General features: G+C 42.5%; 1 protein-coding gene across 3 annotated transcripts in view; it reads right to left on the bottom strand.

The window, feature by feature from the left end:
- SATB2 (SATB homeobox 2) overlaps positions 1-14,330 on the bottom strand; it is a 196,638-nt gene extending 182,308 nt beyond the window's left edge. Inside the window, exons 1-2 of one of the 3 annotated variants that reach the window (XM_061149072.1) lie at positions 13,453-14,330; positions 8,783-9,010 (exon numbers count right to left, since the gene is read on the bottom strand). In XM_061149072.1, coding sequence (XP_061005055.1) covers positions 8,783-8,951 — 169 coding nt within the window. In that variant the 5' untranslated portion in view covers positions 8,952-9,010; positions 13,453-14,330. Of the gene's footprint in view, positions 1-8,782; positions 9,011-9,969; positions 10,223-10,278; positions 10,481-13,452 lie in introns of those variants that run through there. The other 2 variants (XM_061149071.1, XM_061149073.1) reach the window with 2 other exon arrangements.
- Between the last annotated feature and the right edge of the window lie 378 nt (positions 14,331-14,708).

Raw genomic sequence — 14,708 nt, 5'->3', positions numbered from 1 at the left:
GCTGAAAGTGCTGCCCTGGGGAATGAGGGCTGGAGGCTCAGCAGTATGAAAGATTATCGATTCAAAGGTTCCAAAGATTGCAGACAGCAGCCAAAGCCTATGCATCTCAGAGGACAGTCTATGTCATCTATGTGAATGTCAGGTAATGTGTCCGCATGGAAACTCGGGGTCCCCCACAATGCCACGTATGCCAAGAAAAAATAAGGGTGTTCACTATTCATCTTCAACTTTGAACAGCCAAGATGGGGGGAGAAAGTTTTTCCTCCAGAGGAGGAAGAACAGGAGGCCCAGGGACCACACCTAACCCTTACTTCGCAGGCCTTTGTAACAAGAGAAACATTCATTACTGTTTACTTCCATTTACACAGGTGAAAAAGAGGTAGGAAAGAGAAAGAGAGAAGGCAGTTACTCCTTCAGGTAGAATATAAGAAACTGTGATTCCCCATCTTCAACTGTATATGAAGACAAACCAATGAGCACTTTCCATGTCTCCTGAGCAACTACACCCAGAAACTCCTCTCGGAACTTCCCAGGGCATAGTGAGAACCAAACGGTCTCTCCCCAAAACAGAATTTAGCTAGTAAACACAGCAAGGTAAGTGAAAAGCACTTCAGTTTTTCTGCATCTTCTCTGAGACTAAAAATTGGTACATTGTGTGACAGGTCCACCTCATTTTTCTTAATGATGTTTTTATTATTCTTTCACTCAATTAAAGCAGAAATGGATATTGCATCTTCTGACTGTATAATTGTTATTGTAATCTGTTTTCGATCACTGCTTGGGAAATGGGTCCAAAACAACATAAACTCTCCACTGCCTCAGAAGGCAAGTCATTTTCTTTTACTACGACACTTAAAGAGACATTTATCATGCTGCTCTGTTAGCATCTTTGGGTTATGACTAAAGAAAGTTCTTGTTCTGTTAACCAAAATTAATAATAATATTTTGAAAACATTGCTATTTTAAGAGTTTTGATATGAATGTATTTTCTTAGTAAGCTATCAGTTTTTCCTTTTCTTATATGTATATATAAATAACTGGAACAAGCACAATAAAAATAAATAATTTTAATATGGGGAATAATCAGGAAATTTGAAAATCAATTTTATCCAGTTATGAAAAAAGATACACTTGCTTTCTAGCCAAATTGTTTTTAAGAAGTAAAAAATATTTTTAAAAGAAATAAGACAATATCTGTGCTTAATATTATGAAATTAAAATTGTTTCTATGAAAGATGCAAATCACCTCCGTCAGATCTTAGTGCTCTGAAAAACAATTTCTCTAACCAGAGTCTCTATTAATTTTGTTCATATCTGTGCAAGTCTTCAATAAAACAAAGACAGTCACTGATCTACTGTGCACCCATCAGTAGGCACCAAAAAGTTACTCTGGTGTGAAATGCACCCCTTTTCATATACAGTAGCTTGCAGCATCTCTCCTTAACTTTTTAAAAATCTTTCTGTTCTGTTATGCTGTAGTTTTAACAGCCCTGTGCTAAGACAGAACTTCATTCCAGTGATAAGGCAACTAGTTATGGGTACAAACTAATCTGTCTTATGTACTAGCAAGTAGTAATAACACTGAGAGCAATCAAAATTGAACTATACATCCCCCAGACAGTTTTACTATCCTAATGTGTTCTAAACACACATAAAGAATATTCCTAGCACAATATAAGACTGTCATAATTTGCTCATAACTTTATAGCAAGTTTCAAATTCTGGAAATTTCTATTAAGGATTTTTTTTTTTTTCATTTTACGCATGTGTCAACTAATAACTATCATATTCACTAGCTTATTTTTAATATTTTTAGAGGTATACACATCAATTAAGAATGGAAAAATACAACCAAAAACCCAATCATCATAATTATATATCTACAGCACATTTACTCCATATTAGGTTATTTTTAGCTGGTTAATTAAAAATCTGAAATAATTAAAAACTCTGCAAATGAGAGGCAAAAAGACAAGTTTCAGAAACAATTTCTAATGTAGCCTTTCACTGCCTCTTAGTTATACTGATTTTATCACAATTTTTAAATCACTTGCTATCAAACAGCAAAATAACTGTGTCAATTGAAAACAAAAAAAAATTATAAGTATAGATGGAGTTCCATGATTTTGAAAACTCCATCACAGAGCATTTTTACATAAATACTATGTAACATAAAGTCCCTGTGGGGCTTGTTTCATGTAAAAGAAGAAAATAAATGTTTGGTTGATCACTGAATTCAGAAATACAGAAAATAACACACTATAGAGGCCACATCTGTACTTTTTTGGAAATGTGTAAGTCCTTAACTGGCTTTTGTTTTAACTCATACTTCAATTCCACTCAGGGCGGTCTACTTTGACTCTGAAGCATCTATCACATTACCGGTAAGTAGTAGGATAATGAATCCTTTGTATATAAAAATCCATTTTTAACACATAGACATTTCCAAACCTCTACTGCACTTTAAAATAGCAGGAATCCACGGCTCTCCATATTGACATCCTAAATTAATGCTGGAGAGCAGTGGTGATTGGAAGTGAGAAAGCTCCAATACAATCAAAGTCAGCAGAAGGAAATCATTCATTTATAAGTCATTATAAAGAAAACAAAAGGCAAACTCTCTTCTTCATTTTTGAGCTAAACATAAAGGTCTCCTACTTGAAACCATTTTCAGTTCTTTCCCTCTTTCTTTTCTTTTCTCTCTTTCTCTCTCCCCACCCTCCTTCCTTTCTTTCTTTCCTTTTTTCCAAAAAATAATGAGTTAAAATGTATGGGTTAGATCCAACATTTCACTGCTGTTCTTATTCTTGGGGAGTTGGGGGGGAGGGGGAACTTGCTGCCAAAGCTTCAGAAAAGAGAGTTTGGGCTGCTAATTTTCCGTTCACAAAATCTAAATTCCCGTTATGCATCTCACACAACTCATGAAATAATATGAAACAGTATTATATCACTGCAAATTGAGACATTTTTATCAAAATAAAGAGTGATGATGCCAACATTTCATTTGTCATTTCCCACTTGTCACTTTTCACTGACAAACTGTTACACATACAACTTTTGTCAAATGCTCCATCCTTAAATATGTTCCAAAATGCCATTGTATCTCAGCATTCATGTAAGGAACATAGTAAAACTACTATGGGACCACATATTAGTTATACAGGTTTTTTAAAAAGCCTACTTATTAGATAAAAGTATAAATAACTTTTTATTTATTTACATGCTATGTAAGATAAAGTTTGGCTTCCTGAAATACAGCAGACTATGTACATACTTTTTGCATGTCTATGTATGGCTGAGTCCCTTCGCTGTTCACCTCAAACCATCATAATATTGTTAATCGGCTATACCCCAACTCAAAATAAAAAGTTAAATAAAAATCTATGTACATATTTTTTTGCACCTAGTATGAGATTACTAGTTATAAGAAACTTTTTTAATGATGAGAAATTGTCATTTTTATCTCAATAGAAACTTAAAAACCCTTAAAAGACCAAAGAAAATAATACAATTTGAAATTCATCTAACTCTGTCAATTTGTGTTTTTTTATATATCATATTAACTGTCTGCACTAAATCATAAAAAAGAAAAAAAAAGAGTTTTAAATTATCAAAGTAGTACCACCAAGTTTGACTGCTTACCAGATTCGCCTTGTCAGATACATCAAATAATTACTATGTCTTGCCTGGAATAAAACTGATTTCCACATTTTTAAAATAACTCAAAACTAATTTTCTTACATGTTTAATAAATTAGTCTGTTTCCTTCCCTACAGAAAGGTAGGCAAAATTATATATACATACATTCATACAAGGGGAGAAGAATTAACACAGGATATGTCGTATGTACAGACTGATACTTAGTCACAACCCCCTGGAAAAAGAGGATATTACCTATTGTCCACAGGGGTTAAAAAACAGATGCCTTAAGGATTATCTATGTAGTTTCAATACACACACATACACATATTTCGTTCAGATGATCTTGAATATATAATGGTCAGTGGGTTTCTACTAATGGAATATAAGGCTTCCAAAACTACTCGAAACATCAAATTATGCTCAGGACTTTGAGGGGCGGATACCCTATGTTCTGTTTAATGTGTATGTTTCATTGCATATATATATTTTTTTTAACCAAGTATATCTTTATTTTAATAACAGGCCAAGGACAGAAAACACTTTAGAGAGGGCTATTTTTCTACCTCAGCAAAACTGCAGAGGACATACAAGACTGTTGGATGACCCCAAAGCCTAAGTTCATTCTATTTAAAAGAACTTAAACCCTTAAAAAAAAAATGGAATAGAAGAGAGAAATACAATCTTTTCACTTTAAAGTAATACCATGAGTCTTCCCCACAAGAATAATGGTGTTGTACATCCTTAGTTACAATGAATTTAACGAGTTTTCTCCATTTTGCCTATGTTGACAATATGTTTCAAATTTCTAAGTATTTTATACATTTCAATAGGTCAGTATCTATACTCTTTCATATCTGTACTGCTTTCAAAATGTAAAATGTCTCTCTACAAGTGCTCCTACGGTGACTACACCTGACCTGAAGTGCATTTCTTTTAATCGAAAAGGAAATGTTCCACTTGCAGATAATTAACACTGTAGACAGTGTTCAGCTCTAAATGAGGCCCTGCCCCACAATCATGATCACATTTGCTTCCCAATTTGAGTACATCAGCGTGTATTGCATAATGATATTTTTCCCCTTCCAACAAGACAGTTATGTTCTTGAAAGGGCTGACCGGTAGCAAGAAGAATAGGTCTACTTGGGGTCCAAGAGTTATAACTTCAACAGACAATTCTTCACCAAAATTAAATGGTTGTTTTAAAAACTAACTTTCCCCCCAAAAGCTAGTTGTTTTAAAAAAAAAAAAAAAAGCAAGATATTCCCAGTGTTTAAACATTTTCCCTTGAACTCTAGAACATTTAACACCAAAACAAAACAAAACAAAAAAATCATCAAAATTCAAAGGAAAATGGAAAATATCAAAAAGATTTCTGATGTTTAATGCCTCCTATCAGCAAATACACCATCTGGTATACTCAAGCGCTGTTCATTCAGTTTAAATAAAGCTGTCTGAAAGTTCTTCTTTAAGCCAAACATTAAAAAATGAAAATGCTTGTGTTAACAATGAATGAAGCACAGTAATTCATTGCTATTAAGGCACAACTGGCCAGCGCCTTTCAGCAGTCCAGGAGGAAAGCAGAACGCCTTGCTTCCTCGGGAAACTTGATTGGCATCACTTTCATTTTATGCTGTAGGTTGCGTGGCTGGAGCATTGCATACAGCTGAACATTTTAGGTACTTATGCTAATGGTGGTAAAAGGATCATCTGATTCTTATATTCATCATCCTTAATAATCTTTTCTTTTTCTAAATCTTCAAATAGATCTGTAAGTTTTAATCAACAATTTCACGAATATAAATTTCCCCACCATTAATCATCCTTTCTCAAAATCCTTATGGAGTGAATTACTAGCTGAGAGGGGACGCCAATTCTAGTAAGTGAATGTTACCCAGCAGGGATATAAAGCTGTCAACACCGTGGTGCTCTTGCTTGCTCTAAACTCTCTCCCAGCCTTCATATGTTTTTTAAAGAGATATTAGCCTTTTTTTTCCTAAGGACCTTCTATAAAAGCTGACTGTCATATATATTTGAGCACTTATATTTTATTACATACACGCTTTAAAACACACTGCTTAGATAAGAGCAAATACAGCCTAGAAAGTGTTAGAAATACAAAGCAAAATTGATCTACTTTCTAATAGTCTTCTAAAGCTAACCACACTGTAAACAACACACAGTGTAAACAACACACTTTAATAAGTCCCCTATTAAAACAGAATCCTGCGATGGTGTTTCCACCACCTCATCCAGTCAAATCCAGACACTAAAATAATCTCTTTTTTTAAAAAAAAAAAATTTAGTTCTCACCAAAAAATACAGCAAACTCTCTCTCCCTCTAGAAAAGTAGTGACAGCAACATAATTTATTATGGCAACCAATGCATTCAGAAACATTTATTTACCTATTTATCAGAAGCAGTAAGATAAACTGCCACTTTATTGAGCAGCCAATTAACTTAATGATTTCCCCTATTTTTAGGGGGAGACTATTTAAGAAAGAGAATCTCTAAAGATTAACTAACACATCCTCCCAAATTTTGAGCTCTGTTTTTAAAATATATATTATTACAGCCATCTTTACAACATTGACAAGACTGCAGTATATCTGAAAGTGGTAATAAATGATGCAGAGCTATAAATATTTTTGTAGTTGTCTAGGGTTATTATATTGCTTCATAAAGAAAATTTAAACAAGAAGAGGTAGGATAATAGAAATATAATCTATTTTATATATACTCTATGTTCCCCCCAATCATTTCAATTATAAAAGAACCACTAAATAAAAATATTATCTTAAATATTTTTAAAATTTAGAAAGTGCATTTTTAAAAACACTTTGCTTTTCTCCAATCTATATACATGATTAAAAGTTATAATGAAATAAAATTATGTATCTCAATGTACATTTGGAAACTATCAATATATAAACTTAAACCCACAAAATAATCATTAACATTCAATAAGAAAACTTTGTACTATTCAAATGGTTTGTTCTAAGTTGTTATATTTTAAAACTTCCTAAATGAAAAATTTTCCAATCTATTATGTTCTACAGAGTAAAATCTTTTTAAAAAAACTTTAAAAATCCACTATATGTAAACTATTTTATCCACTTTACTATTAAGTATCATAAACGGTACTTATTGAGACAAAATAATGTCATTTTTATTTTCAATTTGGGAAGCAGCAGAGATCTTTTATATTACTAAATTAAGTTAAAGCTCAGAAAAAGTGACTAAACCAGCTTATTGAAACAAATTTATTACTCCTCACCAAGGCTTCATATTTTTCTATATCAAATTTGTAGTAACTGGTCAAATGTGAATTATCACCTCCCAAAATATGAAAAGTAACTGCTATTTTACACTGAAGGTATCCCTGGTCACCAAAATCAAGTAGCTTCCTTCACAGTTCAGTAAGATATAGGAAGGAAAAAAAAACTTGTTTTAGGGAAGTACAATTGTTAATCATTACATTCTAAAATGTTTAGAGACTTCTTTCAATTTAGTGAGTTTAGAAAGAAACCAAACTTTCAGTCCAGGTTTTTTGGGGGTTTTTTTCCTTATGCATAAGGCCACTTTGAGAACATATCCTCTCCAAGGATTTCCAAAAGTTTTTCAACCCAACATCACTGGTACTTATCATGTCATCTCACCTTGGGTCCCACCATGTTCATTATATATTTTTCTTTGTTGTATGCATACGCTAAAAAATAGTACCCAAAATCCGAAGTTATTCTTTCAGTCTCAAGACAGTACATTAATAAACACTATTTCTAAAGAGTGAGTCACAAAACTACGAAGTTTTCTTTCGCTTCAAGTCCCTAAAATCAAAGATATGTAAGCCCACAATCTATGGCCAAATAATTTTATTAAAGCTTTAAAAATTGAGCAAATGAGTACTTCACAAGGGAGATGAAAAATATAACGAACTAAGGCAAACCATCCTGAATGTCTACAATGAAGAAATAGTAATAATAAAATAAGTAAAACCAAAAGCCTGTTCTTTTATAAATTGTCCATTGTCTGTTTATAAAATTTCTTTAAAAGAGACTGGATATTTCGAATTGAGTCTTTACTTGGAAATACATACTATGGCTATTTAGAGCAGGAGAACTTATCATTAACTTTCCCTAGGGTTTTGTTTCATTTCAGGCAGACTAATGTTAAGAGTAACATTAAATAGGCTAATACTGAAAATATTAAGGGGAAAAAACTTTTAGAAGCAAAAAAAGTTTAAACTATTAATTATGTCAAACACAAAAAAACTGCATGCCATGTAGAACTGTGTATTTACATGTATAAAACAACTAAGGAAATGTCCTATAAACCTCAAAATATTTTAATAGTGTTTAAATTTCTTGCATATCTTTACTTCATAAAATTACTTTCCCTAACCACTTTAAAAGAAAGTGGTTGTTTAAGTAGTAAACACTGCAAAAGATTTCAAGTAATATTAAATTCTTGGAAAGAAAAACAGTATGTAGTCAATAAGACCATTATACCATTTTTACCTTTTGTGCTATATAATTCCGCGACAAAGTTACAAATGCATATAACTTTAAACTTTGTTTTTAAAAAACGGTAGAATTAAAGTCTCTAAGGGCCTGACAGATTCGCAGGGATTCTTTATTTCCCACTTGAAATAAAGTGGCTGGAAATACTCCCAGTTGTTAATCATTTGTCTCGAAGCACTGTCCTAAGTAATAAAGTAACATCAACACCCTTGCTCCTGGTCTAACCTGAGCATTCAAGATTAGTCCATAAAAGCGATCGCACCTAAACTCCATCTCTACAACAGATACTCTTGAGGCAAAGCAAAAGAGTTAGATCACTAAAAAGCTCTCTAGGAAAATCTAGAAACAGTTAGCTGGCTGTGACATAAACCTGCCAACACCTCAGCACATAGTGGCAAAGTGCCCAAAAAATGCCAGCCTCCGGGTAAACCACTTTCTTGTTTTAACTCGAGATGAAGCTACCAGTTGCAGATGAGAGGCGACGGGGGCATTATTTGGCAACCTGGAACTCACTTCCTGTAACCCTACACCGCGACAGCGCCTAATCAACCTGAACCCTGACACCCGGGCCTTGATCGCCCCGGCCGCGGGCTGCGCGCGCCTCCCCGCTCCGGGCTGTTACCTCCCACGGCCTTGGCCACGGCGCCGTTGGGCCTCCCGCGGGCCCCCATGGGGCTGCCGTTCTGCTCCAGCCGGGCCACCTTCGCCGGGGGAGGACCCTTGACGTCGGGACTGCCGCTCCGCCGGTCGGGGCTGTCCCGCAGACACGGGCTCTCGCTCCGCCGCTCCATGCTGCTCCGACTTGGAGACAAAGTTCCCACCGGCAGGTCGCAATAAAACGCGCAGGGACCTAGGGAGGGGGCGGGGGGGGGAAGGGGAGGGAAAGGAAAAAAAAAGAGGGAAAACCGCTCACACACGTGATAGACGTTTAGGCCAGTGGGGCAGCGCGCCGCACCAAAGCCACCCAAACTTCCTCCCACGCTGCCCGAGGGGCCCGAACCTCGGTTGGCCGGAGAAACCGGACCCAACCTGACACTGGGTGGCCACAGCAAACCCCGAACTTGGGGCGCCGCGACCCTGCTGCTCCCCAGAAGTTAGCTCTGGGTCACGAAGTCCGGCCCCTCGCCCACGGGCGCCTAGAAGTGACCCATTCATTGGGACAGGGTTGGCATGACCCGTTCTCGGGTGCGACGGCCTTGCTGTCGAGGGGGAGGAGGGCGTCAGGGTTGCGGAAGAAATGAACTTCATAAAAAGACATCGCACGCACTCAAGGAGGGGTGGGGGTGCACACAAGTCCATAAGAAAACAAAATAACCACACGGTGAAGGCGCTCTGAATCGCCCGGCAGTAGGCAAAGGCCTGGCAAAAAGACCCTTGAGTCCCTGCTGTTTATCTTTCCCGAGCACGTCTTGGGACACACACACACACACTTTGCACAAAATCAACCCTAATTCCACATTAATAAGCATTCTAAAACACTTAGACATATTGATCAGAGTAATCTTCCGAATAACCTTCACCTCAAGGGCGGGGGCTACAATCGTTATTATTTTGGAACGTTATCACCAGCCGATCCTGAGTTTTGTTTTCAAAAGCTCTTCAGGATAAAATACAAAAGCAAAAAGCAGTTGAATTATTAGGTGCGGGAGGGAGCAGCCTTCATCAACCCCAATTTTTAAATCTCCAAAAGTTTTCTTCTGGGTCGCTTGGCTGGCAGCGCGCTCCTCGCAGAGCCCGCAGATCCCCGCACCGCTGGATTTTGGGGAGGGTGGAGACGCAGGAGGAAACACCTGATGAAAATGCACTCACATTGTCTCTGACATCCTGGAGAAGCTGGAACCCGGCGCAACAAAGTGCGCTGGGAATCCTCGCGGGCGTTCGGGTTGTGGGAGAGGCCGCGTCGCCACGGCTCGAGGAGCCAAGGTGGGGGTGGCAAAGGGGAGGTGAGAGGAGGGATGCGACAGATGCAGAGGCTGAGCTCGAGGGCTGAGGGCGAAGGTTGCGCCCGCACTCCCTCCGCTGCGCTGTCCGAGAGAGCGAGAGCCGCGGGGAGGGAACCTAGCCGGACCCGGGGCTTCCCCGGACTCCCGAGCTTGGCGCGGGCGCCGGAGTACTTACTGCTCACAGTCTGTCTGTAACTTGGCTGGCTGGGGCTCTGTCCATGGAGCAAAAGTAGAGAATCCAGGGTGGAAAGTTTCTGGTGATATGCTTTGCAGTGTTCTCCTAGTCTTCCTTTCTCTTTACTCTTTTCCCTTTCCCCTTTCCCAGGTCCAAACGTTTAAGGTCCTGGGTCAGGGTGTCTTCTTAGTGCGGCGATGATGGTTGTTATGATGATGATGATGATGATGGGGGGGGGGGGGCTGGGTGGGGGGAAGAGGGAGGAGGAGTAGATGGAAAGGAGGGCTCCTCTAAAGGGGCACCCAAGCGAGCGCGGGAGGAGGCGACGGAGGAGGGGAGAAGAGAGAAGAAGGCTGAAAAAGCCTTTTCACACCTTCGGGAAGGAGACCCTTTCTGGAGAGAAAGGGCTGAGAACTGGGAGGCGACGGAGGCGGGTCGGGGCTGCAGCTTCGCGGGGCCGCTAGCTCGCGAGGAGGCGCGGCCGAAGAAGCCGTAGGGCCGGTGCCACTGAGGATCGAGAAGGCGCAGGGACCTGGGACCGCGCGCGGGAGCAAAAGCGGCGGCCGCCGGAGCTGTCACCTCCAGCCTCTCCCCTCTCGGCCGCCGCCGCCGCCGCCGCCGCCAGCAGCCGGAGCCGGACTCACTGACGAGCCGCAGAGGGAGACACAGTGAGAGGGAGATGATTATTAGTTGCGTTGAGTCATCAGGCAAAGTGAGTCCTTTTGGGTTGTCCTCGGTTTCCGATTTCTCCCCCTCCCCCTTTCCGTCCCCAGATCTAGCGCCTTCAAAATAATAATTTGGGGTGGGGGTAGGGGAAGTCTCTGGGTTATTTCGGGATGGGGGTTGGGGGGGAGAGATCTAAACCCGAGCCAGACTGGTCCACCGCATTGAAGGAGAGTGGGGGGCGGGGAGGAGGGCTGGGGAGGTTGCGGGGGGAGGGGGGCCCCGCCTGGCAGGAAATTAAACATCAATCAATCAATCGCTGTGAGCCAGGCGACCCAACAGCAGCGGGGCTGCAGAGGAGGCAGAGGGACTGAAGAGGGGCGGGTGGAGAGCTGGGAGGAGGGAGAAGAAGGAAGAGAGAGAGAGTCGGCGGTGGGAGAGCCGTGTGGCGAGGACCGCGCGCGCGCGCGAGGCGGCGGAGGACCGATGGCAGGGAACCGAGGGCCGCGCGAGGCCGTGGTCGCGGCTGGTGGGTGGGTGCGCCCGGGTGAAGGCGGGCGCTGCGGCCCGGGGTCTCTTCCTCCTCCTCCTCCTCCTCGTGGCGGGTCCAGGGCGCGGCCGCCTCGCCCAGCCCAGAGGCGCACTAGTCCCGGCGCGGAGGCTGCGGCGGCGACGAGGCTGGCGCTGGTTGCCTGGTCTCCCGGCGAAGGCACAGACCCACGCGCAGGAGGCAACCGCGGCTGCCTCGGCTCCGGGTTCTACTAACTACGCGGAGTACTTTCGACTTTGGAGATAGGAGGGCTATCGCCTCCCCCACCCACCGCCTCCGCCCACCACCCACCGCCTCCGCCCCTCCGAACAACTTTTCCCGGTGCCTGCGAACTCCCCCTCCGCGCGGAGCCAGCCGTCCGGGCCCGCCTCGCCGCCGCACGCGCGGGGAAGGCCGCCTCTCGCTCAGAGCTGGCACGGCCGTGGGTCCAGAACAATAGCCCGGGTGTCCCGAATGGCAGGCGCATCGGCACTGCCCGCCGGGCTGCGGGTGGCACAGGGAAGAGGGCTGCAGGGGGTGCGCGGGGCGGGGGGCATCCCTGGATGACGTCCCTGGACCGCTCGCAGCGCCGGCGACATTTCGAGCAGCACAGCCCGGGCCGCCTGCAGGCCGTGACGCGGTGGCAGCGAGGGCGGCGGGGCTGCCAGTCTTCTGGCTGCTGGGCTGGGACTCCTGGGACCCCAAGCCGCTCGGGCCCTAGGCTGTGAGCGCAGGCAGAGCTGAGCGGCGAGGACCTGGTCTCCCCACCCCGGGGGAGGCCGTGCGAGGGCGTCCCCAGCAGGTCTCGCGAAGGCGTAACTGAGCCACAAACTTTTGCGGACTCCCGCGGCCGCAGTCGCCCGTAGCCCGGCTCTGGCCGCGGTGTTCATTTAAGGTGGCGCCGGCACTAGCTGAGCAGGCCGGTCTCTGGCCGCGCTTTTGTCACTAAGATCACTCTTGGACGCGGAACCTCCTTAAAGAAAGCACGTGGGCAGAAGCCGCGGCCCCCGCGAGACACTGGGGGCGCCGGCTGACACTCGCGGTCCCGACCTGCGGCGGGAAAATGTGGACGCATCCCCTCCCGTCTTGAGGCCAGTGAAGCCTCCTGAGGTGGCGGTACCTCTTGTCCTCCCGCACACCTTGGTTCTCCTTCCTAACCCCAGGGACCCCAAGACCTCCCCCCACATCTCGTCGCCTGAGTCACCGGTCCCCCTTAAGAAGCGCAGACTCTACGGCGGCGCCAGAGGGCCAAACTATATTCGATTTCGGGAAACGCGCTCGGGGGGCTGTTAATGGAAATCTAGGTCTGGTGTACCCGCAGCGGGAAGCCGCGTCTGCTTCGGTTACCCAGGGCCAGGTCGCCGTCCACTCGCCGCACCCAACCGGCGCGCGGTGTGCACCCAGCCTCCCCTCAAAAACAGGGAACGGGGAGGCGGGAGAGACTGGAAGAGAAAGGGTCCCAGAAGTGAAACCTGCCCCCGGCCTAAGTCTCAGAGCACAGAAGCCGGAGGACCCCGCACCCATTCGCCGCCCACCGAGTTCCAAAGGAGCCCGAGGCCACCCCAGAGGCGGTCGGAGCCGGGCGAAGACTGGAAGCGAGATGGATAGTAAACCTTCGGGGAGCCACCGGGAGTTTTAGGCTGCGTTTTCTTTTCCCGGTTTTCCTACCCCCTCCAAACCTCATCCCCCTCCCACCTCCCTAAAAGAAAAGGTTCGAGAAAACGCACAGTTCGGAGTCTATGAGAACAAAGTGCTCAAGCAAACCAACTCGTTGTGGTAGGTTTGGGGCTGCAAAGAGACAAAACTGTAAGTTCGATCGACAAACTTTTTAAAAAATCTGTACTATCAAGTCAGAATGGTAAGGGGGTGTTGCAAAAACCAGCTACTACCACTGTCAAAGTTTAAGCCCGTTTTCAAAATGGGGAAAGGCGCATTTCTTATTAATACCTTAACAACGATAATAATGCTGTTTCTTTCCTTACCTTGATGTTGAACTGCAGAATCCTCCTCCGGATCAATGTCCAGGAACTTAGAAGAATTGGTGATATTAGGACTTCAGTACTTCTGGAAAAAAATGCAAATCGTTTAGCCAGGATCTTTCCTGTCTGATTCGTCACTATTATTATATCTGATGATGCGAATGGTTGGAGCGATTCAATCTTAAGTCATTAATGAGCTATTTTATAAACACCACTGTCCGAAGATCTTCATTTACATTTTGCGAAGGATCACTTCGCACAGGCTTATGTCAACAGCATGATTATGGGGACTTCAGTTACACGCTTATGAACAACACAGCTGTATTGTTAATCGGTTAATATTTTATAAAGTGTAAATATTTTATTATGTTTTGAAAGGAACTATTGATTCTAAATTATTAAACCCCTGAGAAAGGCGGTTTAAATAAAGTTTACAATTAAGTACAATTAAATGTACATTGTGGCTAGTTTGTTTTCAGATTCTGCACTCTTTTAAACTCATTGATTTTTCTCTTTGTTGGAGTTTACTCTTGACCATTTTTAATAATGAAGAAAGTTATCATTTTGGGCAAAAGAACTAAAAAAACTTTAATTGCATTTAACATAGAAGGAAATGTCAAATACTATGAGTTATAACCAGAAATGTATTTTGAATGCATGGAGATGGGTGTTTAGATTTTACAAATTTCTTTCAATTTAAAGGGAAGAATTTTAGGGAATTTTGTGATATATGCCTGGAATGGGTTCCCCCCCACCTTGAGTTTTGTCCCTAATAAAGGCCTTTTCTGTTTCAAATTACATGAGCTTTTTACTGCACAACTTTTGTATTGACTATATTTCAACTGAAGTAAGCGATTATTTCCAGCATGTTTAATTTTTGACAATAAGAAATTTTAAATAACGTTTTTACCTTTTGCTAGGATATTCTACTTTTAAAACAGTAAATAAATTATGATAATTCAAAAGTTTTGTTTGGTTTTGTTTTATATTCCTCAAGTGGTTTACTTCCAGTTTTAAAACAAAATCACACTTAAGAAAAGAATTGGTTTTAATTACTTTAAAAAAATAATTTGATCCTAAATGCATTTTTGCGCATTACAGGATGGCTTGCTCCAGTGCTCAAAGCATAAAGTTCACATTGAGGGACATTTTTATCCCTCAGATTGCTTCTCACTGACGTTTTCGTAGGCAATCTACTCAGACTTTTTCCCCCCTTCCTCCCCCACTCCCATTTTTTTTTTCATTTGTCATTTAGTCAA

This window comes from Dama dama, chromosome 8 (assembly GCF_033118175.1).
Source record: "Dama dama isolate Ldn47 chromosome 8, ASM3311817v1, whole genome shotgun sequence".
Taxonomy (NCBI): Eukaryota; Metazoa; Chordata; class Mammalia; order Artiodactyla; family Cervidae; genus Dama; species Dama dama.
Note: the sequence above shows the minus strand (reverse complement) of the source record. Positions and strands in the feature narration are given on the sequence as shown.